This window comes from Cydia splendana, chromosome 12, assembly GCF_910591565.1.
Source record: "Cydia splendana chromosome 12, ilCydSple1.2, whole genome shotgun sequence".
NCBI classification, from domain to species: Eukaryota; Metazoa; Arthropoda; class Insecta; order Lepidoptera; family Tortricidae; genus Cydia; species Cydia splendana.
In genome coordinates, this window is record NC_085971.1 from 17,121,933 (window position 1) to 17,147,713 (window position 25,781).

The 25,781-nt window shown below is 42.6% G+C and overlaps 1 protein-coding gene across 1 annotated transcript; it reads left to right on the forward strand.

Moving 5' to 3' along the window:
• Window positions 1-11: 11 nt before the first annotated feature.
• On the forward strand, window positions 12-24,861 carry LOC134795727 (regulator of MON1-CCZ1 complex). Its single transcript, XM_063767677.1, has 14 exons — window positions 12-215; window positions 385-755; window positions 7,692-7,813; window positions 8,933-9,048; window positions 10,079-10,189; window positions 10,792-10,924; window positions 12,241-12,341; window positions 13,026-13,183; window positions 13,517-13,646; window positions 16,397-16,487; window positions 16,759-16,910; window positions 17,831-18,000; window positions 18,448-18,500; window positions 23,624-24,861. The coding sequence occupies exons 1-14, from the start codon at window positions 96-98 to the stop codon at window positions 23,674-23,676; spliced, it is 1,881 nt and encodes a 626-aa protein (XP_063623747.1). The 5' UTR covers window positions 12-95; the 3' UTR covers window positions 23,677-24,861.
• The last annotated feature ends 920 nt before the right edge of the window (window positions 24,862-25,781 follow it).

A 25,781-nucleotide genomic window follows, 5' to 3' on the forward strand; every position in this document is an offset into this window, starting at 1 on the left:
GTAGTGAGTGGAACACATCAACTGTCAGTGTCAAAAAACGTAAATAATTTAGAAATTGTGTTTTCTAGCGTAAATAACAATATTATGCAATAAACATGGCTAAATTCAGCCTTAAAGATAGCGACGAATACTATTTAGCGCTTTCAGAACAACCGAAGAGATTTGACGCTGATAGCCCGGTAACAAATGTGTTTTTCGATGATACCAATGGACAGGTAAATGAACTCCTGTTTAACGCTTTCTAAACAATGTATTACTTTTAAAGTGTCTTCTTAATTATAATTTAACAAATGAAAATGCAAATATAACTAAATATATCATTTAAACTTGCTTACTTTTAGTAAAATTTCACTTTTCATTGTTGGAACATCTTTCGCTTTCAAGGTTTTTACAGTCCGATCCGGGGGCGTTACAGGCGTCACGGTCAGCGGAATGGACGAATCCAAATCAACATCCTTCAGAATGGAAGACAGAGGTCCCATAATCTCAATAAAATTTTCGCCAGATCATAATATTCTGGCTATTCAAAGAAATCTAGATAATCAGAATGCGAATGTTGAATTCGTGAATTTCAAAGACTTGGTTCCTACGAATGTTGAATATTCGCATACTTGCAAGTGGAAGAATGCTAAAATACTGGGGTTTGTGTGGCCGAGGGTCAATGAGATAGCCTTCATTACAGACCATGGAATTGAGCTGTTGCAAGTTTTTCCAGAGAAGAAACAGTTGAAGAGCCTGAAAAGTACTTCATTTAGGTAACAATCAGTATACCATAATAAAATGTTTATTCTTATTTACATATTCACTGACAGCAAAGAGAATAGATAGTATAGAGCAGCGGTTCTCAAACTTTTTTGGTGACGGAACCCTTTTGGAAAGCGAAATATTTGACGGAACCCCAAATTAAAAATTTTCGTTTGTCACTGTGGACCAGATATACACCTATAGAACAACTGGTTTTTTTCTTATTATTACAAGTATTTTCGCGGAACCCCAACAGAGGCTTTGCGGAACCTAGGGTTCCGCGGAACACACTTTGAGAATGGCTGGTATAGAGGGCTATTGCCATAGTAAATTTTGTAGTCACGGTACATTTACTGCCATCTATCGACACACAATTAAAACTTAAAATAAAATTAAAAATGTATAAATTAATCAAAATATGTATACGGATAAATGATTTTTAATTTTTATTGTTCCATACTGACCCATGTTCTTTCACTGATATGTGTTCAAATTGTTAAATATCAAACAGTGTCGTCAACACCATCTAGCCGAGAATAGGCCAAAGGTATGGCGCCATCTATTCGAGAATGACTTTTTCTTGATTTCCGAGGCACGTTTTTTTCTTAGACTTTATTTATCTTATACGGAGTTACATATATCTTTGCTGTCAGCAACCTTTTAGGCGCACTGTTTGTAGGCACTTTTTAGCTACATACAGGTTTTCTCATATTATCAGTGTGTTAAGTCTGTCAAAACAATTGATAGTAATTCATTTAATATAAAAATTTTACCTTCCAATAAAATTGATATTATGTTTCCTTCTACGTCAGAGATGTTCATTGAGAGAGTAACGCGATCGGTGACCGATAGATGCCGCTAGCGTCTATGTAGTCGCTCCGCCCCACGCCGTGACGTTGTTCCGCTTCCCCTCACTGCAATCCGTTGCTCCCTTCCCGCGACTCGCCGCCACCATGTCATTGTTGAGGAGAAGTACCGTCGGCATAAAAGTAGCCTAGTAGCCTGCCAGGAAGGCATTACTCACATCTCTGACGTAGAAGGAAACATAATATCAATTTTATTGGAAGGTAAAATTTTTATATTATGTGTTCCGTACTCTACGTCAGAGATGTTCATTGAGACCTGTTTATTATCTCCTGGTGGCGAGTCAGCGGGCGCGCAAGCGTTAGGGCTACACCTACTGTCATAGAACTCAGAGAAATAATAAATATATACGCCTTATTGCAACCCATGAAATCAGTGACTCGTTATAATGATGCATTACAGGAAATTGTGAATTTAAATTGTAATCCCAGGTTCGAATCTGACGTTAAACTGGTTTGAGAGATTTCTCATTCGAAATCGCATCCAATCCGCAGAATCTCGGCGATAGAATCGTCTAAAGAAGAGTCATGTTCCCAATTAACTTAAGCCAAAATATCGCTAATTGGATAGATTTCCAGCCAATTTAGTGATTAAGTACATCGTGGATCGAAAGCAATCTTAAGCGAGGCCGGCTTGGATGAGACTGTGGCTGAAAGCGCAGTGTCCCCTAACATTTTGTGTAATTCTCACAAGTTGACGTACCCAGACTACCTACTTACTGGGTCTATACTTTATTCCGGAGCTTCTAAGAGTCCAGTCGGTAAGACACGTTATCTGGTTTAGAGCCGAATTTCGGACACAAAATAATAGCGTGAACGTTATCTATGTAATTGCCCGGGCTACAGTATAGTAGAGTAAGGTCATTGACCCTGCGGCCTGATGCTAACAGTAAAAATGCGGCAGCTCTTCTATATAGGTACGTTGTAGGGCTATTCAAATTAGGGCAAGTAGATTTCTCGCGTCCCAAGCTGGTGGTTTGGGAGGCGCTGGTCTCGCTATTAATGGCGTTGGAAGAAGGCATAGTGTCCGATAGTGGTTCACATACAGCGCTTGTTACAGGCTTATGAACAAGTCTCGTTCTGAAAGCTAACATGGGCAATTGAAATATATGTCTGAGATAGCTCGCTACTTCACTGGATATTAGAGGTACCTGGCAGTCGATCTTATTTTTGATGCACCATGAAGACCATTTCTACATTGTGGGCGTACAGGCGGCCTAGAGAGTTGCGTCTCGTTCGCTATGTAGCGTTAGCCCTTGGCATGTTGCATGCATGCGCCAGTCACGCCAGCTCGGTGTTGGAGCGTCCTATCTGACAGGAGGGCGGTCGGGCGGGCGGGAGGGCGGTCTGACGCTGTGTTCACTAGGACCGCCAGTAAATTGCAAGCTTACCACAGCTGCGTGAAGGCTCTCCTTATCACGCCGTCACAGGTAGCAGACTAGGCTGGGAGGTGGAGACATCCATACCGAGTCGTATCACCGGCAGCTGCCAGAAGAGACGTGGTAGCAGTTCAAAGAGTCTGTTAAGAAATACCGTGACACAGTGCGAAGGCTCTCGAAATCGGAGGCTGGCCAACAAGGCGCCTATCAGGCGCAGATAGTATCGGCGGCTTCTGGGCGTAGCTGCCACTCGGGCGCGCAGTGAATTCTTGATAAACCGTCGCCCTCGGGGGTTGTACCGACCTGGTAAGTAGCAAGGAACCAGCGCGACCTGTAGACGATCTGCTGGCATCAGCAGTTTTTGCGACAGCCGTGGTAACGGAGGGGATGTAGTGTCGCCGTCGTTTTATGTATACTGTAGTGGTGCGGTTGTATGTTTACACTTCTGTCGTCAGCGCTGCAGATGTGGCCCGTTAACGGTTACTCTTCACTGTAAGGGCCTTACCTCGTACATTGTCTACCAATATTGGAGGTTGTAACGGACTGCTTGCATAAGATGAGGAAGAAAGTGGCGCGAGGCTTTCGGCAGCTTCGTGTTGCTGGGGACTGCGAAGGTGTCACCTTCCTTCATGAACTAAAGTTTGCGAGTTTGAGACTGAACAGGAGGCATTGAGTCTCATTTCTGCGAGAAACTCGGCAGCAAGGCAGGCCTGTATGTCGCGAAAAAGAAAACTTTCAATCGGGGTGTTGTGCCGCGTGTCCCACGTGATGTCTAGGAGCGTGATAGTTTAATTCGCTTTACCCGAAGAAACACCCTATATCGAGCTAGTATAGGGGTATGGTAGCATGCTTTTTAGGAAATCGAACTAATGAAATCAAGTCTAAAATCGATTTTAGCGCTTGCGTAACAAAACTGTTTCGATAAAGTCAAAGACAGACAGATGGAAACTGCTGGAGTCCTCCTGGCCCCTTTCTCTTAGCACCGGAAACTCAAGCTTGTTCAGGCGCAGCGGGTTTATTTGTCCCATTTTGTTTATTATGGGCTTGGCGCACGAGTTCGTCTTTGTAAGACGGAACTTAAGCTGGAGAGCGCGGGCAAGCAGAGATAATTATGTGAAGTCTGCAGACCTTTTCGATGCCTTTCACCTCGGTTTTGAGCGGTCGCACAGGGCCTTGTCGCTAGCTGTTCTTCGGTTGGATCACTCCATGGCCTCGAGAAGTCATAGGAACCTCGAAGCGGCACGGCCCTACGTCGATCAGCACCTTTATGAAACCCGGGAACACGACGTATTTTCCTCTGAGTATCGACATATCTTACCGCTTTCAACTCCGGGCAGTCGAGCCACGCTAGGACGAGGCTCCTTACGACCTTGTCTGCCGTCGCCGGAGGACTCCTTAACCGAAACCAAAAGCTTAGCGGTCTGTTCGTGCTATGGCACCATAGCTATAGGCGCCTGCGTACCTCAATGGGACCATGTGGACAGGACAAAACTGATACTGTGGCGCCCAGCGCAGCTTGGTAGGCAGCATCGGCGGCAGGTAAGTTCGCGGTGGTATTCTTGCGAACAGAACATGGGCGCCATTGCAAGGGACGACATCGTCGTGGTTGCAGCATCGGTGGACAGCCTCGACGTGATTGTCTGTGCCATCATGGCAACCACCGCCGCTCAGGAGGCGCCGGTGCGTGAAGCTAGAAGCGCCATCGTGGCGGCCGGCTCGGGAGGCACCGGTGCGTGAGGCCGGGCGGCGCTATCATGGCGGCCGCCACTGGTTCGGGAGGCGCTGGTGCGTGAGGCGAGGACCCATCGTGGCGGCCCGCTCTAGAGGCGCTGTCGCGTAAGGCGGGCGGCTCCATCGTGGCGGCCGCCGCCGCCGGCTCGGGAGGCGCCGGTGCGTGAGGCGAGACGCGCCATCGTGGCGGCCAGCTCGGAAGGCACCGGTGCGTGAGGCGGCCGCCGCCTGGCTCGGGAGGCACTGGTGTGAGGCGAGAGGCGCCATCGTGGCGGCCAGCTCGAGAAGCGCCAGTGCGCGAGGCGGTGGTGCCATCGTGGCGGGCGGCGCCGTTGTGGCGGCCGCCGCCGCCGGCTTGGGAGGCATCGGTGCGTGATGCGAGAGGCGTCATCGTGGCGGCCAGCTCGGTAGGCACTGGTGCGTCGTGAGGCGAGCGGTGCCATCGTGGCGGGCAGAGTCATCGAGCGGGCGGCGCCATCGTGGCGGCCACCGTCGCCAGGCTCAGGTGCGTGAGGCGAGAGGCGCCGTCGTGGCGGCCATCTCGACAGGCGCCGGTGCGCGTGACGGACGTTACCCGCACGGGAGGCGCCGATGGCTGGCTCGTAATTGCACGCATCATCACGGTGACACTGCTGCCCTCGGCGGCGCCATCGTGGTGGCCACCACCGGCGCGTAGGTAACCAGCGACGTCATGACGGACGGCAACCAACGCGGCGATCGTCGCTGTACTCGTAGCGTTTCCACTGCTTCCACGTAACTTACCTTCCTTCCATTCAAGCAGTTGGGACGCAGAAGCGGTCCGCCTTCACCTTGGCGCCAGGACGGGATCGAGATGTCCGCGATCCACCCGCGCCGCGACCGCAGCAATAGGAGCGGGCGTGTGCCTCTCGGAGTCCCGCGGACTGGAAGCGCCCGCAGCCACAGAAGCGGGCGTGTGACGTCTCTCGGAGTCCCGCGGACTGGAAGCGCCCGCAGCCACAGGAGCGGGCGTGTGACGTCTCTCGGAGTCCCGCGGACTGGAAGCGCCCGCAGCCACAGGAGCGGGCGTGTGACGTCTCTCGGAGTCTCGCGGACTGGAAGCGCCCGCAGCCACAGGAGCGAGCGTGTGACGTCTCTCGGAGTCCCGCGGACTGGAAGCGTCCGCACCGCGACTGCAGCAACAGGAGCGGGCGCGGCCTGGAAGCGTCCGCACCGCGACTGCTCTCGCGGGCTGGAAGCGTCTGCACCGCGACTGCAGCAACAGGAGCGGGCGCGTACTGAAAGCGCTCGCACCGCGACTGCTCTCGCGGACTGGAAGCGTCCGCATCGCGACTGCAGCAACAGTAGTGGGCGTCCCGCGGACCCCGCACCGCGACACCTCGGGCTCCGGCCCGCAGCGTCGCGGCGTCTCGGGGTCACCTTGGACGACAGCAGAAGAAAGTCGACGGCGCGCGGGGGCCGGGGCCCGGGCGGGACAGGGGAGCCCCGGTCGCGTCGCAGCTAACGACACGAGGTACTCCCAGGTTAATACGACCTGCCCGAGAACCGTCCTTTAGTGTCGAAGTAACTTCTGAACGCCAATAAAACTAGAATATCATTAAACTGGCTCACCGGATGGTTCGTGACAATCCAAACCTCCTTATCGGCGAAGCGCGGCACCCGGCAGTGGCGCGCGCAGGCTGTCCGCCTCCGCGCCGCCCGGGCGCCGCCCCCGCCGCCGCCGGCACGATGACCGCACGTTCCCTCTCCGATGCGGAGCGACTTGCGTTACCACTTGTTAACGAAAACTACTGACGCACTTTCTACTTCGATCTCGAAAATGCGAGTTAACGGTAACGATTTTAGCAGCATGGAATGTGAAAATTAATTTAGCAAGAAAAAAGTGGGTAGAATCGAAAACCACCGTTCGATGACTTCGATCGCGAGACCGCCAAAAGACTAATATGTAGTAGCGATCTCTGCTATATCTCACTATTTAATCGACAGAGCTTTGGATCGGAAATGTTAAAACACCATGCTGCAAAAATATACGCAAAAAAATATTTGCGGACCATCGGTCAGACGGTCGACGAAACAATGACATGGTGGCGGCGAGTCGCGGGAAGGGAGCAACGGATTGCAGTGAGGGGAAGCGGAACAACGTCACGGCGTGGGGCGGAGCGACTACATAGACGCTAGCGGCATCTATCGGTCACCGATCGCGTTACTCTCTCAATGAACATCTCTGACGTAGAGTACGGAACACATAATAATATATATTTTAGAGGAACTGGGTTGGGTGAGTAAAAGGCACCGTTGACTGGTAGACTTAGACTAATTTATTCCATCATACCTAAGCGTTTTATACATCATGTTATCTTGACATCACATCTCTAATCTGCGCGATACACACAGTATCTTAACTGGCTCAGCGCGTGCTGCAACCTATACTAAGTTATCGACACACACCAATTATATTTTGCTGACCGCCATACTTATACACCGTGTTTTTATTGAATTCCGTTAACTTCAGGGTATGGTTAAGTACGTTTAAGAGAACTAAATGGCATAGTTTTGCGTTTTATTAAAAAAATAATAAGTTTAATAAGTAAAATTAAATGTAGCATATAGCGTTGTTGTAACACGGGCATTACATTTAACTTAACCGAATAATTGAAATCTGTTGACATATCAATATCATTTCGAACATCGATCGACCGAGATTGTACTTACGTTTACTAGCAAATATTTATGAACTCATTCTAAACACTAATCAATATGTAAACCGACCCTAAAGTAAGTGTACACGCTTGTAGAGGCCTAATAGGAAAAAAAAAATATTGATTATCTCCGAAATGGAGTTAATTAGAAGATTGGTGTCTTGAAATTAACGGAAATAAAAAAAAACACAGTGTATATATTTTTAATGATCTACAGTTTTCTTAATTTATTGAAAGAACACACTTACATTTGATCTAAGTTGTTGATATATACATGTGTACATATTATTTCACAGTGGGGCCTGGTTCTCATGGTGCGCCCAGAGCAACATAGTTCTCTTGGCAGGAAACAATGGAGCCCTGCTGCAGCCTTTTGCATTGAACAACTCCACCATCAGCAAGCTGCAGAAATTGGAATGTGAGTCTTTTGGTATTTCAGAATTTTTGTACTGGATACTTTGTTTGCAAAACCTAGATGACGAAAACTATTTTTAACAAAAGTAAATTTGATAACAGACTATAGTTAATTTTTATCTGACAACAGAAAAGATAAAACTAAATAAATAAATCATTTATTCACGCGAAATAAACCCTATTTGTACAATTTCTTCTTCTGGCAAACTGCAGGACAGTTTGTTGACAGAGATAACTCCCTTTAAACATAGATGGGTAGACTTAGCTAATTGCCTAGTCAAATGTTAGCTTACATCTTATTGCTTATGGTGGTAACTTCAGTTTAATTTTGTTTAATAGAAACATTTTCTTTTTAAATTTAAACATCCGAATTGATTTACATTCCCTTATATCACACGGTATTTCATTAGGTATACAACTTTGGGTAAGACGGGTACTTCAGCAATCTATGTATGTAACACAAGCATACTCAGGTGGGTATGCGAAATAGGGATGTTTTTGTACTTTTTGTTGTGTTCCACCATAGTGTCAAAACCACTTGGCCAATATCAGTAAATGTGGTACGTACTATACCATAATCACTTCATTCTGATGTGGGAGACACAGGTTACATTTTTACTCGTGTTTGAAGGTTTAGGAGGTTTTTAGGGTTCCATACCCGGTACCCAAAGGGTAAAAACGAGACCCTATTACCAGCTATTACTAAGACTCCACTGTTCGTCTGTCTGTCCTTCTGTCTGTCAAGGCTGTATCTCATGAACCGTGATAGTTAGACAGTTGAAATTTTCACAGATGATGTATTTCTGTTGCCGCCATAACAACAAACACTAAAAATAGAATAAAATAAATATTTAAATGTAATGTAATGGTACGGAACCCTTCGTGCGCGAGTCCGACTCGCACTTGGCCGGTTTTTTTGGGTTGAAGAAGAAGAAGAAATACATTTATTTAACATCTGGGTATAGAATAACACAAAATACAAATTACACAAACTACTTAGATGCTAAACAGGATCCCCACACTCAGCATAATGCCACGGCAAGCCATGACGCTGATTTTCAGTGGGTACCTGACTGATGACCTGGTTGATGTTCTTGAAAAGTTTTTCTTGCGTTTTTGTTAGTGGACAAGCCTGTAGTGGAACGTGACGTGATGTTACTACGGCTGTGTGGCGCCACCTGGTGTGCAGTGTTCAGGCATGCAAGCAGCGCCTCTGTTGTCGCGCCAGGACCCACTGAGGTAAATCTATAGTAGCACTCATGTTTAATTTTTAACCCTCGACGCAAAAAGAGGAGTGTTATATGTCTGTTTGTGTGTCTATCTGTGGCATTGTAGCACTCAGACGTATGGACCGATTTCGATGCTGTTTTGTACGTGTAAGCGAACTCGCTTACAAGGGGCAAGGAAACTTCCTTGCGGTGGTTCTTAGCCGTGATAGATAAAAATCGATCCAGTAGTTTGAAGAGCATCAGCTCTATTCCAAAATAAAGTAAGGCATTTTTGGCATAATTGCGAAAGGGATTTTAAAATTTTTTATGTAAATGTTGTTGAGGCGTGAATTTGATTATACCAGAATAAAGCGAAATTAGTATATTTTCACAGTATTTTCATATGTTTTATAGGGACTTATCCGATTTGCTACAAATCTACAGTAAATACATTGTAAATATGGGTTTTCTCACAATGTTTTCTCGAAAATCTATCTACTAGTAAATATCAAATGATATTTTGTTCATAACTCACATGAAACTAATTGGTACAAGCTGACCTACTTGCATGAGTTGCGTTCTCGTAAGTAGAAGATCGTTGTCTTACGTGAGGTGAGTCCATACTTAAAGTCGCGCTAGATGTATACTGTTAAGTGTAATTTGAATACATAATACATACATATAAGTAATTAGCAACGCTTAATACAATTTAATGTGTTGGCTGGCCGTGCGTGGAACTTATCTCAACGAGATAAGATCTACGCCTGGTCAGTTGAGTGTGATGCTGTCTCGCAAGATAGATTTAGGATACATACATATAGGTAAATTTATATGTTCTTAATGACAACTTAACTTGTTACTTAATAATTAGTGTACCTATTTAGCTTAAGATTAGTTTAGAGCGCACCGCCAACAAACTGTCTCAGTTTGGCGGAACATTAGATTGAGGTACTAAATATTGTATTTTTTCTGTAAAAATTTTCAATAAAAAAAAAGTTTGGTTTGTTTTTTTTAGCTGATCTACTCTCGCTAAAGTGCTAACACCATTGATGAAATTTCAGTTGTGGCTGCTACCCGTAACTGGTGGGGGACAGACGAGGATTCTACGAACAGGACTCGCGGGGCGCTTCGCCGTCAGTGTGCTGGACAACCTCGTTGCGGTACACCATCAGGTATTTCGTTTTGGAAATGGCAACTAAAATTGAACTCTAAATTTAAAACCTTGAGGTCGTTTCTTGCCTGGCAAATTAAGACTGGAACTCTACTCTAACAAGTGTGCTTTAACGCTTCAAGAAAATAATATCCTTGAATGGTCAATTCGATAATCAATCAAACGATATAGTGGACTATGGACTTACCAATAATAGAAAAGGGATTTCATTTTCTAAATTTCCATTATCAGGTAGGCCAATAGGGTATTATACTGTATTTTTAAATAAATTATTTTACGCCATGCATGAAATAAAACACCAGATAATTATTAGAAAAACACAGGTAGGAGTTATTTTTAAACACAAGTTCTATTTAATAAATCGGATAGAAATATAAAAAGTAGGCTAGTTGACCGTGACGTCACGATGTAATGTTCCATATAAATTCCATATTAGCAAATCGTTTTGACAGTTCTAAAAAGTAACTGATTTGACTAGTAGGAGAATACCCTATTGGATTGTCAACAGTCCAAGTGTTGTTGTTGTTGGTAGTCGTAGTATTATTTTGTAGTTTAAACACTTTAAAGTATTTAATTTAACTAATATAACATTCTCTATTCCAGTCAAGCCAAACCTCTCAAATATTCGACATCATGGAGGAAGCCAAATCAGAGCCCCAAGCAACTGTTCACATCCCTGTGGTACCGGCGCACACTATGCGGCCCGCTTACGTCGACGGACAACTATGTCCGATGTGTATCCTTTATTAGTTCGAAGTGTCATTGTCTTAGGGCCGATACCATAGAGAAATAAAGAAAGGATAGAGTGCTCACTCCATACATCAGTTTTGGTACCAAAAAGATTATTATTTTCGCAGTCGACATCTAGCATCGAGTAGCGGAATTATCAGTATCGCTACTTGATACTAGAATTCTCTAGTGTCTCGACTCGCGAAAATTGTATTAAACAACAATTTACAACTAATATTAAAAGCCGAAGGAGTTGAAAATAGAGTTCCGGTTAATCTGGTTATAATATTAGCAGAAAATTGTAGAGCATTAGACTTTTCGGTCGTTGCAACATCTATTGTCAAGTAGCAGTACTGATAATTCCGCTACTCGATGCTAGATGTCGGCTACGAAAATAATAGTCGTTTTGGTACTAAAAAAACTGATGTATGGAGTGAGCACTGCATTTTTTTCTCTATGCCGATACAGACGGACTGCAACCCGACTGCAATTTGTATGGGAACCCATACAAGTGGTCCAATGCGTCTGTATCGGCCCTTAAATATATAAACATTGCCATGGTACTAAAATATCGAGAAAAAGCCGGCCGCCATCTTGATTTTTTTTTGCATTTTCAGTCCGATCGTGTTGAAAATTGATAATTGCGCAAAATTCAAATTTTATATGTGAGATAATAAATAAATAAATAAATATTATAGGGACATTCTTACACAAATTGACTAAGTCCCACGGTAAGCTCAAGAAGGCTTGTGCTGTGGGTACTCAGACAACGATACACATATATAATATACAAATACTTAAATACATAGAAAACTTCCATCTGGAACAAATATCTGTGCACAAATAAATGCCCTTACCGGGATTCGAACCCAGGACAATCGGCATCGCAGGCAGGGTCACTGCCCGCTAGGCCAGACCGGTCGTCAAAGTCGAGATCTATCTTTCTTTCATACAAATGTGTCGCCTTTTCTACTGACAATTCGTTGTTGAAGTTTTTATCTTTAATGGTTTAATTCAGTCAGATTCTAAGTAATGGAGCTGTTTGACTTATATATAATAATTCAGCCTATACACGTCCCACTGCTGGGCACAGGCCTCCTCTAATGCGCGAGAGGGCCTGGGCTATAGTCCCCACGCTAGCCCAATGCGGATTGGGGACTTCACATACACCTTTGAATTTCTTCGCAGATGTATGCAGGTTTCCTCACGATGTTTTCCTTCACCCAAAAGCTAGTGGTAAATATCAAATGATATTTCGTACATAAGTTCCGAAAAACTCATTAATATGTGTAATTTTTTCCTTGACCATATTATTCCCACTAGATTCAGGCAACTGGGTGGTGTTCCAACCGGACTACATCATCGATGCGCGTCTAGGGTGTCTATGGCGCGTCAAACTAATCCCCTCTGGGCTGGCTCATGCTGTAAATATACCTTTTTCTACTCGTCGACTTTAATGGTTGAATTAAGACTTCATATACCAAACTGTAATTGCATACTTTTCACAATGGGCTCCCTTCTCAACTATAATGACTTAAGAAACGCTTTAGTCAACTGTAATGAATTCGACCAATCACGTGTCGCCGCGGTCAAGAAGAAAAGACATCAATACGCTACAATTTAATGAATGAAAAGTGCGGTGATGTCTTTTGTACAATATTTTTATCTACTGAGTTAGGTACTTACCTAATTTTATTTAATTATTTAGGTTTTATAGTAGAAAAGTACCTAGTATATTAGATGACTCGTAGAAAAAATATTGCATACAATAGTGATATAATCAAGGTTTTCAATCTCGTACCTTACTTAGGCCACTCAGCAAGCTCTCTATTACATATATCACAATTGTATAAATACTATTTAATGTTACATACCCGTAAGTAAACAAGCGTATGACCCGTCTCATTGTAAACGGCCCCACAAATATAATCCTCCTAACATTATTTTCGCTTGGATGCCCTAGTTCTGATAGCAGTTCATATCAAGATGTTTTTATGCAGCTAAAATAATTTCAGTATTTAAAATAAATTTCGGCTGTTATTTCTCCTATGCCTTTGACGCCTCTATTTTAAGACATATGGGTTTGTACTTATTATGGTTTTCCCTAGGTGCCAAAAGATGAGATATCGAAGATAGTAGCAGTGCTGCTCCGACGGACGGACGGGAAAGAAACTATCTACAGCATATTAGATCAGTTGGTGTCCAGCCCAGCCGCTTATTTAGTTCAACTGTCCAAAGTGTTTGACGAAATTAATGCGGTGTACAGGCAAGTACGGATAATTAAGACCTTAGGCTCTTACAATAAGGTTGTAAACTGCTTTAGGCATCACTACACCTTATAAAACAAAGTCCCCCGCCGCGTCTGTCTGTTTGTGTGTTTGTATGTTCGCCATAAACTCAAAAACTACTGAACGGATTTGCTTGCGACCCGCCCCGGCTTCGCACGGGTTAAAAAATTATACACCTAAACCTTCCTCAAGAATCAATTTGTTGATAGGTGAAAACCGCATGAAATTCCGTTCAGTAAATAGTTTTTGAGTTTACCGCGAACATACAAACACACAAAGTGTAGTGATATGATATTCATGCTTTGTTATAGAAAATGGGCCGACCAAGAAGTAGCTCGAAACACCGCAGGGGAGGCCGGAGCCCCCACTGCACATATACCCGTGCTCATTACACAAGAACACATGTGCACGCTGCTGCAGCCACACAACAACTTGGTGCAGGTTTGTGGCCACACCTTGTTATAGGAAATGGGCCGACCGAGAAGTGGCTCGAAACACCGCAGGGGAGACCGGAGCTCCCACTGCACATATACCCGTGCTCATTACACAAGAACACAATGTGCACATTGCTGCAGCCACACAACAACTTGGTGCAGGTTTGTGGCCACACCTTGTTATAGGAAATGGGCCGACCGAGAAGTGGCTCGAAACACCGCAGGGGAGGCCGGAGCCCCCACTGCACATATACCCGTGCTCATTACACAAGAACACATGTGCACGCTGCTGCAGCCACACAACAACTTGGTGCAGGTTTGTGGCCACACCTTGTTATAGGAAATGGGCCGACCGAGAAGTGGCTCGAAACACCGCAGGGGAGACCGGAGCTCCCACTGCACATATACCCGTGCTCATTACACAAGAACACAATGTGCACATTGCTGCAGCCACACAACAACTTGGTGCAGGTTTGTGGCCACACCTTGTTATAGGAAATGGGCCGACCGAGAAGTGGCTCGTAACACCGCAGGGGAGACCGGAGCTCCCACTGCACATATACCCGTGCTCATTACACAAGAACACAATGTGCACATTGCTGCAGCCACACAACAACTTGGTGCAGGTTTGTGGCAGCTTTGGCACAGATGGCGCTGTACAGTCAAGTGTAAAAGGATCTATATCTGAATCCCTAAAGTCTTTTCTCCTATCTTTGCATTCCCTAATATTGTTTGTCATAATGATCAGTTGTCCTAACACTCGTATACTCTAATTTTGGTTTCCCTATTATCGAATGGCCGTTTTTTTTTGTCCTAATATGTTTTTCCCTAATGGCACTTTCCGTGCTCATTACACAAGAACACATGTGCACGCTGCTGCAGCCACACAACAACTTGGTGCAGGTTTGTGGCCACACCTTGTTATAGGAAATGGGCCGACCGAGAAGTGGCTCGAAACACCGCAGGGGAGACCGGAGCTCCCACTGCACATATACCCGTGCTCATTACACAAGAACACAATGTGCACATTGCTGCAGCCACACAACAACTTGGTGCAGGTTTGTGGCAGCTTTGGCACAGATGGCGCTGTACAGTCAAGTGTAAAAGGATCTATATCTGAATCCCTAAAGTCTTTTCTCCTATCTTTGCATTCCCTAATATTGTTTGTCATAATGATCAGTTGTCCTAACACTCGTATACTCTAATTTTGGTTTCCCTATTATCGAATGGCCGTTTTTTTTTGTCCTAATATGTTTTTCCCTAATGGCACTTTCCGTGCTCATTACACAAGAACACATGTGCACGCTGCTGCAGCCACACAACAACTTGGTGCAGGTTTGTGGCCACACCTTGTTATAGGAAATGGGCCGACCGAGAAGTGGCTCGAAACACCGCAGGGGAGACCGGAGCTCCCACTGCACATATACCCGTGCTCATTACACAAGAACACAATGTGCACATTGCTGCAGCCACACAACAACTTGGTGCAGGTTTGTGGCAGCTTTGGCACAGATGGCGCTGTACAGTCAAGTGTAAAAGGATCTATATCTGAATCCCTAAAGTCTTTTCTCCTATCTTTGCATTCCCTAATATTGTTTGTCATAATGATCAGTTGTCCTAACACTCGTATACTCTAATTTTGGTTTCCCTATTATCGAATGGCCGTTTTTTTTTGTGGCAGCAGTTCGTTTTTGCGAAGATCACAGTTCTAACCTAACCTAACCCACTTTTGTGGCAACAGTTCGTTTTTGCAAGGATCGCAGTTCTAACCTAACCTAACCTAACCTAACCCACTTTTGTGGCAACAGTTAGTTTTTGCAAGGATCGCAGTTCTAACCTAACCTAACCCACTTTTGTGGCAGCAGTTCGTTTTTGCGAGGATCACAATTCTAACCTAACCTAACCCACTTTTGTGGCAACAGTTCGTTTTTGCAAGGATCGCAGTTCTAACCTAACCTAACCCACTTTTGTGGCAGCAGTTCGTTTTTGCGAGGGTCACAGTTCTAACCTAACCTAACCCATTTTTGTGGCAACAGTTCGTTACCATTCATTATGGAAAGTAATTTTTATGATAATTGATCAATAGGAAAAGTAACTGTTATGACAATTGATCATTAGGGCAATAGCCATTAGGTCAAAACAGTTAGAGCATGTTATTTTATGCCAAACATTGTTAGGGATTTCGAAGAATATGGTAAAAAACATTAGGGATCTTGATAGTTATGGTACAAATGCTTAGGACAAATGAGTCTTAGGTTAACCATTACATTATGGAAAATAATCGTTATGACAATTGATCGTTAGAGCATGTGCCCATTAGGACAAACCAGTTAGGGCAAGTGACTTTAGGACAACCGTTGTTAGGAATTCAGAATGACACCCAGTGTAAAAATATGGGTGTACAAATCATCTCAAAAATATGTCCCCTAGCTCTTATGTCAGCGAATTAGAGTATTTATTAGAGTATTAGCCGTATTTTTGAATAAGTTGTCTACACACATATTTTTACACTTGACTGTACATCACTACTACGTTTTGTGAAAATGTCAAAATTCAGCACTTGATGATGTATCCTAAATTACGAACAGACGACTTGTGAACGAAAACTAGAATTTATACTATTTACCTACATCAGTAGAACCTAGGCTACTTTATTGTTAAGAGAATAAGAGCGTGTCAAGGTAATTTTGAACACCTCGCCCGCTTAGCAACTTCTGCTGCTGAGTGTACACTACTTATCCCAATAATCATCCGCAGGTGGTGACAGCATACTTAGCTTCCCTAGCCCGCCACAACATAACGGTCCAGCATACATGCGCGGCGCTCTGCGTACGCGCACTGGTAACAGGTAATGTGTAATATTGGTATGTATTTATTTTATCCATACAAGTATTACATCCATAAGGTAAATAATGTTGTCCGGCGGTATGTCTTCTGAAATATTTATCTCACTGGCCACTTAAAAAAAACTGTTTTGCCTTGTGGTTGAGTTGTACTTAATATTATCGTACTCGTGTGTCGTATAGGCGGCCGAGGTGTTCACAAAAACTATCATCAACATGTTAAAGTGCATGTTCAGATATTTTTGAGCATATTGGACTGTGCTTATTTTTAAACAGGCGGTGCGGCATCTCGTCTACGAGCGTTGGCTCGACGCGGCGCGCTCGCCGACGCCAGGCCGCTGGCGTGCCAGTTGCTGGCGTTGGGCGGGAAGCATAGCCACCACGCGCAGCTGGCGCTGGATATGATGTGGAGACTGGATGCCGTTCAGGTGACATCCCTTTAGCAATAGTCGCTCGCCGACGCCAGGCCGCTGGCGTGCCAGTTGCTGGCGTTGGGCGGGAAGCATAGCCACCACGCGGAGCTGGCGCTGGATATGATGTGGAGACTGGAGGCCGTTCAGGTGACATTCCCTTAGCAATAGTCTCTCTCCGACGCCAGGCCGCTGGCGTGCCAGTTGCTGGCGTTGGGCGGGAAGCATAGCCACCACGCGCAGCTGGCGCTGGATATGATGTGGAGACTGGAGGCCGTTCAGGTGACATTCCCTTAGCAATAGTCTCTCTCCGACGCCAGGCCGCTGGCGTGCCAGTTGCTGGCGTTGGGCGGGAAGCATAGCCACCACGCGCAGCTGGCGCTGGATATGATGTAGAGACTAGATGCCGTTCAGGTGACATCCCTTTAGCAATAGTCGCTCGCCGACGCCAGGCCGCTGGCGTGCCAGTTGCTGGCGTTGGGCGGGAAGCATAGCCACCACGCGCAGCTGGCGTTGGATATGATGTGGAGACTGGATGCCGTTCAGGTGACATTCCTTTAGCAATAGTCGCTCGCCGACGCCAGGCCGCTGGCGTGCCAGTTGCTGGCATTGGGCGGGAAGCATAGCCACCACGCGCAGCTGGCGCTGGATATGATGTGGAGACTGGATGCCGTTCAGGTGACATCCCTTTAGCAATAGTCGCTCGCCGACGCCATGCCGCTGGCGTGCCAGTAGCTGGCGTTGGGCGGGAAGCATAGCCACCACGCGCAGCTGGCGTTGGATATGATGTGGAGATTAGATGGCGTTCAGGTGACATTTACTTCTAAGGATTTTTAAGGCCTTCAAGTGAGTTAATTTGAAAATTGGTGTATATAATACCTCTCTATCTTCTTTTATTATTTTGTTTTACAAGTTTTAACAGATAACCGTATCAACAGGAAATAGAAGAGGTCTTGCTAAGCTGGAACGAGCCCGTGTCCGCCATCGGCGCGGCGAAGCAAGCTGGGGCCCACGTGTGGCACGCCATACCCGCTCGGAAACTGCTGCAGGCCGCCAAACAGTGCGCGGAGCAGAACGGCGACCCGGGCGCTTTCGCAGCTGTGTATAGGTAACGTTTCACACACACACACACACACACACACACACACACTTGTATATTGTACTAGCTTTTGCCCGCGACTTCGTCTGCGTGGAATTAGTGACAACAGCTAAAGTAGGTATAGCGCCTGATGGATAAAATGCTAATAGCAATAATTCAATTCGCGCATTGCTTACTTCAATTATTAGGCAATGCATTAACTCTTTCAAATCCACCCCCCTTTGCACTCTCTTCAAGGATGATTTCCGACATAAAAACTATCCTATGTCCTTCCCCGGGACTCAAACTATCTCTATACCAAATTTTAACAAAATCGGTTCAGCGGCTTAAGCGTGAAGAGGTAACAGACAGACACACTTTCGCCTTTACTTTTTAGTATGGATGTGTCATCATCACAATAATTTGTGGTGAAAATAAATAAATATAATATTATTCATTGTAAATATTTTATTACAGGGCGCTACAGGCGAGAAACGACAGGATAAGAGGGGCGCCGCATTTTCTGAAAGGTCAGTGATAAATAAGTTGATGTAGCTTTATAAGTACATAGTTGTTAAGTAAGTACATTGTAGCACTCGCTACAATGATGTCGCTGGTTTGCACTCTGATCTCAGTGAAATTGAATGGGTGTGGGCTTTATTACAATTTCTTGAATACCAGCAGTAATTTAGAATCTAGATTATGATGAGGTCAGCAAGGGCAATTGCACAATCGCCTGCGTTCGCGGTGTTCCAGTTAAGAAAAATTTGCCTTAATCCTCGCAACCGAGCGGCTACCTGGCTACCTTTGAACGCCTTTGAACAAGGCGTTCAAACGAGTATCGCCCTAAGGGTAGAACACCGCGAGCGCAGGCGATTGTACTTGTACCACGGGTGACTAGCGAAAATGTGCGATGATGTGGTTCAGAGGAAAAGTGGGTCTACATTAAGTACTCATTGTCTTCACAGATTTTAAAATATCAATGTTAAAGCTGAATTTAATTAATTAGATAATATTCAGATGGCCAAAATTTTCTATTTGAAACAAACATAATTGGAGTTTTTGGTTGTACCTAACATAATAAAACAAAATGTTGAACTTTTATTTTTTTTTTCAATTCAGCAATTAGTATATTTTAATTTAGAGCAATTAAAACAATGTAATAAATGTCAAAATTATTTTTGTTGTCTTGTTTCTTGTACCCAAAACATGCGACGGAGTGGAGCTTTTTGTATGAGATGAAATTTTGTTTTTATTTTTTCTCTTGTAAAATATAATCTACAGCTAGAAAGACATGCAATAGCACCCGATTTTTTTTATTTAGTTGATAGAAGACACATACCCTATATGTATAGTGCGTGACAGAGTGGTCAGAAACAGGACAACGAAAATAATTCTGAGCCGATTAACTATTATGTTTATCGTGTTCAGACAACGATAAATAAACGTTATCAATACGTCTTATTGCGTCTTTATCATGCCCATGCCATAATACGCGAGTATATATCTGATTATTTATGCGTTATCTTTAATGGATAGCGGATAAATCGATTTTATTATGTGTCATTCATAAACGCATTACTGGCCTGATAGCCATACATCGTTATCGCGGGAGCAAATACGATTTGACAATACTGAAAGATTATAAAAAACAGTCAAAAACAGAAATGACATTCGTATAGAGAAACGTTTATACCTACGACCTTAAAATGTATAATTATTTTATTGAATATCAATGCTATCTTACCTCCATACTTGACTTGATTGGTACTTAAAAAGATTACCTATTAGGTACGCAACCTTATCAGTCAATTTAGACATTTGTCAATCTTGACTGATCTTTATTTGTAACAACATAATCAAATAGAAGTTGCCTTTAAAATGCCTCGAAGGAAAATAACATGTGATGAATTTGTGGGGTTGTTTATACAGGATTATCCTGAGCTAGAGGCTCGCGATACAAATCTATTTTGCTCGAAGTGCAATATTAGTTTTTGTAAAACTAAATCTTCCGTGAAACATCATTTTAACTCTGAAAGACACACTTCTCTCAAAAAAGATTTTAGGTTGGAACTGACAAAATTTCTAGTAAGCTTAACATACCGTGGTCTCAAATAGAGAACCCTGTATTTAAAAATTTCATTGAAGATTGTGTATCTGGAAAATTTGAAAAAACTGTTCAGGTCCCTTCAGAATGTTTGCTGAGGCAGACTTGCGTGAATGAATTATACGACAAAGAGATGGATATAATTAGAGACGAATTAAAAGACGCGTTTATATATGTAAGTGTTGATGAAACCACAGATGCTATAGGTCGTCAAATCGCTAACGTTATAGTAGGTGCTATGCTTGAAGATGATGTTGGAACTCCACACGTGCTGTCAAGCAAATGTTTAAATGAAACGAACAATATCAGTATAACTAATACTGTAAAAAATGCCCTGGATGATTTGTGGGGCCCTGGTCACAATAAGCATGACAAGGTGTTGTTGTTATTGACTGATGGTGTGGGGTATATGTTGAAAGCTGGCAGAAATTTGAAAACACTTTTTCCGAACATTGTCCATGTTACATGTTTAGCCCATGCTCTTAACAGAGTTGCCGATCAAGTTCGTGTTCTTTTTCCAGAAGTTAACCTATTAATTTCAAATGTAAAGAAAGTATTTCGCAAATCTCCGAAAAGAGTAAAAGCATTAAGAGAAATGTTTAATGGAATTCCTTTGCCTCCAAACCCAACAATTATTCGCTGGGGAACATGGATCGAGGCTACCACTTACTACAACAAGTATTTTGATGAAATAAAAAGCGTTATAGACACATTTCGTAATTCAGACGCACAGTGCATCGTCAAAGCAAAAAAATCTTTACTCAGTGCAAAAGTTCGAAAAGATGTAAATTTCATAGCAAAGTATCTGCAAGTAATACCAGATGCTATAAATAAACTGCAGTGCCAAAATCTATCTCTTAGTGAAAGTTTGACCATAGTACAAAATACATACAAACATATATCTAAATTAATTTTGAATAAAGATGGAAAACAGATTTTTAAAAAGTTCAAAGTGGTTTTGCAGAAAAATGCCGGATATGAAGTTATGAAAAAAATGTGTGAACTGATATCGGAGAAGGAGATAGTACTAGATTCAACGATATATCGTTCTACATTTGATTACTTCCGTCGTTTTAAAAACGCACCCATTACAACAGTAGCAGTCGAAAGATCATTTAGCCAATTAAAATGGATATTTACTGCACGACGCCGCAGATTAAGAGTAGAAAACATAGAGAAAATTTATGTCGTATATTACGAAAATCACTTAAGATCAACAAAAATTAAATAATGTTGTACAAAATAAATCATGAATATTTATTTGATATGTCGATTCCGGGTCATTATTTACTAACAGAGTGTAAAGCAAGATTTATGAACATTATGCAACAAAAACTTCGTGCTATGTATGATGAACTTCTTGGAGGCTTATAATGTGTAGGCAGAAAGGTCTGTTTTTACTAAACGGGCAGTCTGTTTTACCACTTCTTTAATAAATTTATATTTGCTCCCGCGATAACGATGTATGCTGATAGCTATGAATCGTTTGTCTTTAGGGGTCATCCATTAATTACGTTTAGGGGGGGTCAAGACAATGTGTATTTAGGGTTCTTAGATTTAATTTAGTTTTATTATTCATAGATATATTTAGTTCATAAGTTAGTCTTTTATGATATTGTTATTAGGGATGTACCGACTAGTCGCCGACTAGTCGGGAAAGCCGACTATCCGGCCACATTTGTAGTCGGCGATTAGTCGGCGACTAGTCGGCAAAAATGGCCGATTAGTCGGCACTTTATTAGTGCAAGAAAAACAGAAAAAAAAAGAAATCAACAGTCAATATTTACCATATGTTTTATGTATATTTTACTAAAATACCTATTCAGGGTGCATACGAAAACTTTTGTTCATATAATTGACCGTTAGATCGTTATCGTATGTTGGTGGGATGGTGTTTTCCTCTACAGGTCGATATCAACTGATTCTCGTGTAATTTCATGGGCAAGTTCGATAGTTAAATAATTTTATTATTATTCAGTACTAGCTTTAGCCCGCGACTTTGTCTGCGTGGAATTAGTGACAGCAGCTAAAGTAGGTATAGCGCCTGGATAATGCTAATAGCAATCATTCAATTCGCGCATTGCTTACTTCAATTATTAGTCATTTCATTAACTCTTTCAATTCCACCCCCCTTTTCACTCTTCAGGGATGATTTCCGACATAAAAACTATCCTACGTCCTTCCACGGGATTCAAACTATCTCTATACCAAATTTCAACTAAATCGGTTTAGCGGCTTAAGCGTGAAGAGGTAACAGACAGACAGACACACTTTCGCCTTCATAATATTAGTATGGATAGTATGGATTTGTTTTTTTTTAATGGTGGAGCCATGGCGAACTATTAATGTTATTGCAAAATTTAGAGACTTAGACAGGGCACGTTGATCGTAAAGACGCTGACCACAGGGGATAGGTTCTTAACTGGCGACTACGTACGGGAAATAGAGCCTTGGAAATGCCTCCTACAAGCTGTACTGACGATCTGCTCAGGATCGCAAAATAAAAGAAAGACAGGAATTGAACGAGAATTCTTGTGATAGGTCTTTGAAGCTTTAGAGAACACCAAGCTAATATGATGAAATAGCGCAACCAAAGGAGTAAAACTATTGTTTTTCACCTGAACGATACGAAACCAATGATCTGGCCGACTAGCCGACTAGTCGGCCGACTAATCGGCCATTCGAGCGCCGACTAGTCGGCTAGTCGGCCAAATCAATAGTCGGCACATCACTATGTTATTCTTTATATAAATAAATACTTTCAATTAGATATAGGTTTAGGTACCACAAATTAAAATCTTTTTAAATATTATTTGTTCCATAGTTATCTATTTTTAATGTATCAGCAACACGGGTATGATGTGATGTCATTAATTATGTCAATATTAATTTCACAACGGTTACATAAATAAGACATGTAACCACCATAAAAGTCAACCAAAGGCAAGCGCGATATCATCTGACGTCTATACTTATCAGCTAGGTGACCCGCCATGCCATAAGTTATCCATATGTTATCAGTATGGTGCTATGGTGATGATAAACATGAATTCAGACCGTGATTGAAACTTATATCATTGTAACATAGGACTTAGGAGTAATATAATAGGACAATAGACGACCAGTCTGGCCTAGTGGGTCACTACCCTGCCTGTGAAGCTGACGGTCCTGGGTTCTAATCCCGGTAAGGGTTTGGATTTGGGTGATGTTCAAATATTTGTTCCTGAGTCATGGGTGTTTTCTATGTATATAAGTATGTTTTTATCTATATAAGTATGTAGGTATATCGTCGCCTAGCAGCCGTAGTACAAGCTTTGCTTAGTTTCGGGCTGGTCTGTGTTTATTTATTACCTAATTATTTAAATTAACAGAATCTCTCCTTCTTGGCCATGTCCGTTACTGGGCGTCGGCCTTATTCCTCATTCGAAGGCGCCATGTTTTTCTGTCTTGGTTTGTCGTCGTGTTGATGTGCGGTTACTTACCCAGATATATTTCAAATGTAGGTAGTAAGACCTTTTTAAATTCAGGTATATTTCTTTGTTACAGGCGAACAATGCGACGCGTACGTGGAATACTACAAGCAGATAATGTCGGAATGAAAAAAATACCTGTTTCACTTAAACATCGAAATGCCTAACAGGTTTTCAAAAAGCGTCCAAGACCAGACTTTAAGCTAAACATTGATAGATTTTAGAAGAGGCGTGGTGAATGAATCGTGTCTTCAAATTTGATTGCTGAACTATGTGGCGCTGTTTTGTGGTAACTGAACTGTTAAAAGTCAACCTTTGACAATCGAAGTTTGCACATAACGCACGTGGCCGTACAGCGACATCTACTTCAGCTGTCAAACGCGAAGCGTTAATTTTTCTTAATTTTTAGATTTCTACTTCCTATAGTACCTACCTACCTATTAGAGCCACTTGCGCTATCCCGGGTTAGCCACTAAGTCAGGGTTAACCGGTTAAACCCGGAGTTGCCAGTACAATTAAACCCTGTGTTAACGGTTAACTACGAGTTAGGCCTCATCGCACGAGCACTTGTACAACGCGCGGTAAAAAAGCGTTTGAATGATACAAATGGATACATGTGTATTTATTCACACGATGGCGGTGGCGCTTTTTATCAAGCGTTGTTGGATTTTCAACTTTAAGCGTTGGTCGTTAAATAGAATTTAGCGTGCGGACGAATTCAAGCGCTTTTTTAACGCGCGTTGACGGAGCGCTCGTTAGTATGAGGCCTTAGTGGCTAACCTTGGATGGTGTAAGTGGCCCTTTATAACTCTTCTATAAACCTATTGGGTTAGCTAATCTTGTCTAGGAGAAAAACACCCATTGATGACACAAAAAAAATACCAATGCACCCAGTTGGCGCACGATTTTCAGCACTATTGCTTTCAGATAAAGTTGAACGTGCCAATCTGCCAACAATTGGGGGGGTGATGACTGATGATAATAGGTAAAGTTGGATGTTGGGGCTCCAACTGGTTGGCCAAGATGTTTTTATGGTTTGTATGGACTTATTCCTTCCTAATATTATGCAAATAAAATAAATAGATCTGTGATCATTCGAGTGAGTTCACGCACAATAAATTTGAATTGAGCAACTTGAGACCTTAAAATTTAAATCTACCAAATGTTAGTGGCCTCGACTATTCTGTCCTGTTTATAAAGGTAGTGTGAACTCAACATTTCTGTATTTTGGTAGTAAGTAGATATTTTATTAAATTTTTTATTATTGTAGTCAAGGAATTTAATGGTTTTATTTAATGTTAACAAACATCATATTAATAATTACAAAATCATTATTAGTAATTTATAACTGTTTATATTATCAAATGAATATATAAATGTATTTGTTGAAAATAAACTAAAACTTTTCATTACTTTAGTTTTCTTATTGATACTAACATTCCTGTATCGTTATATCGCCATTTACGTAACTTGTTATCTTGTTATCGATAATAAATGCAGGTTATAGTATAACCTTGACTTATAGAAGCTGTTTGTTGTCATGTGAATTTTACAATTTTCAACCTTAAATTACAATATTGTAATGGGGTTGGCAACTGTCAAAGGTTTGCCTAGATGGCGCCATCATAGCTTGCCCCTTTTTCTATGAGATTTGGCTTAAAGAGCTGGCATCCAGGGTATTAAAAAAACAAAAATTTGACACATTTCTAGGGATTGACGGGGCAAGCTATGATGGCGCCATCTGCTAAAAACTTCCACCGTCCAACCCCATTGTACCTGAGCCTCTACCATCAGTTTTGACATTGACATAACGCTCACGTCTACGTAATTTACTTTCTGTACATCTCGCTTGCACTAATATGCGAGTACGAGCGAGATGCATAGAAAGTAAATTACGTAGACGTGAGCGTATATGTCAATGTAAAAACTGATGGTAGACGTACTGTTGTCCAAAGACCCATATTCAAGTATTGTGAGAGTAATTAATATCAGAATCAAAAACCCGTTTTTTTTTATATGGACTTAAGTTTAATATGTTGAACTTATTTATTTCACACTGATTAACCATTTATTACAGAATTGACAATATTTTGCTTGGCAAAAAAAAAGAAACTGTGTAGTAATCAAGTGTCCTCCTGGTTACATAGACTCTGCATGGTAACTTATTTTTAAATCCATCAGGAATAGTGGACCCTTAAATCAGGGCCCCATTTCTCGAACGATATTAGTCTAAT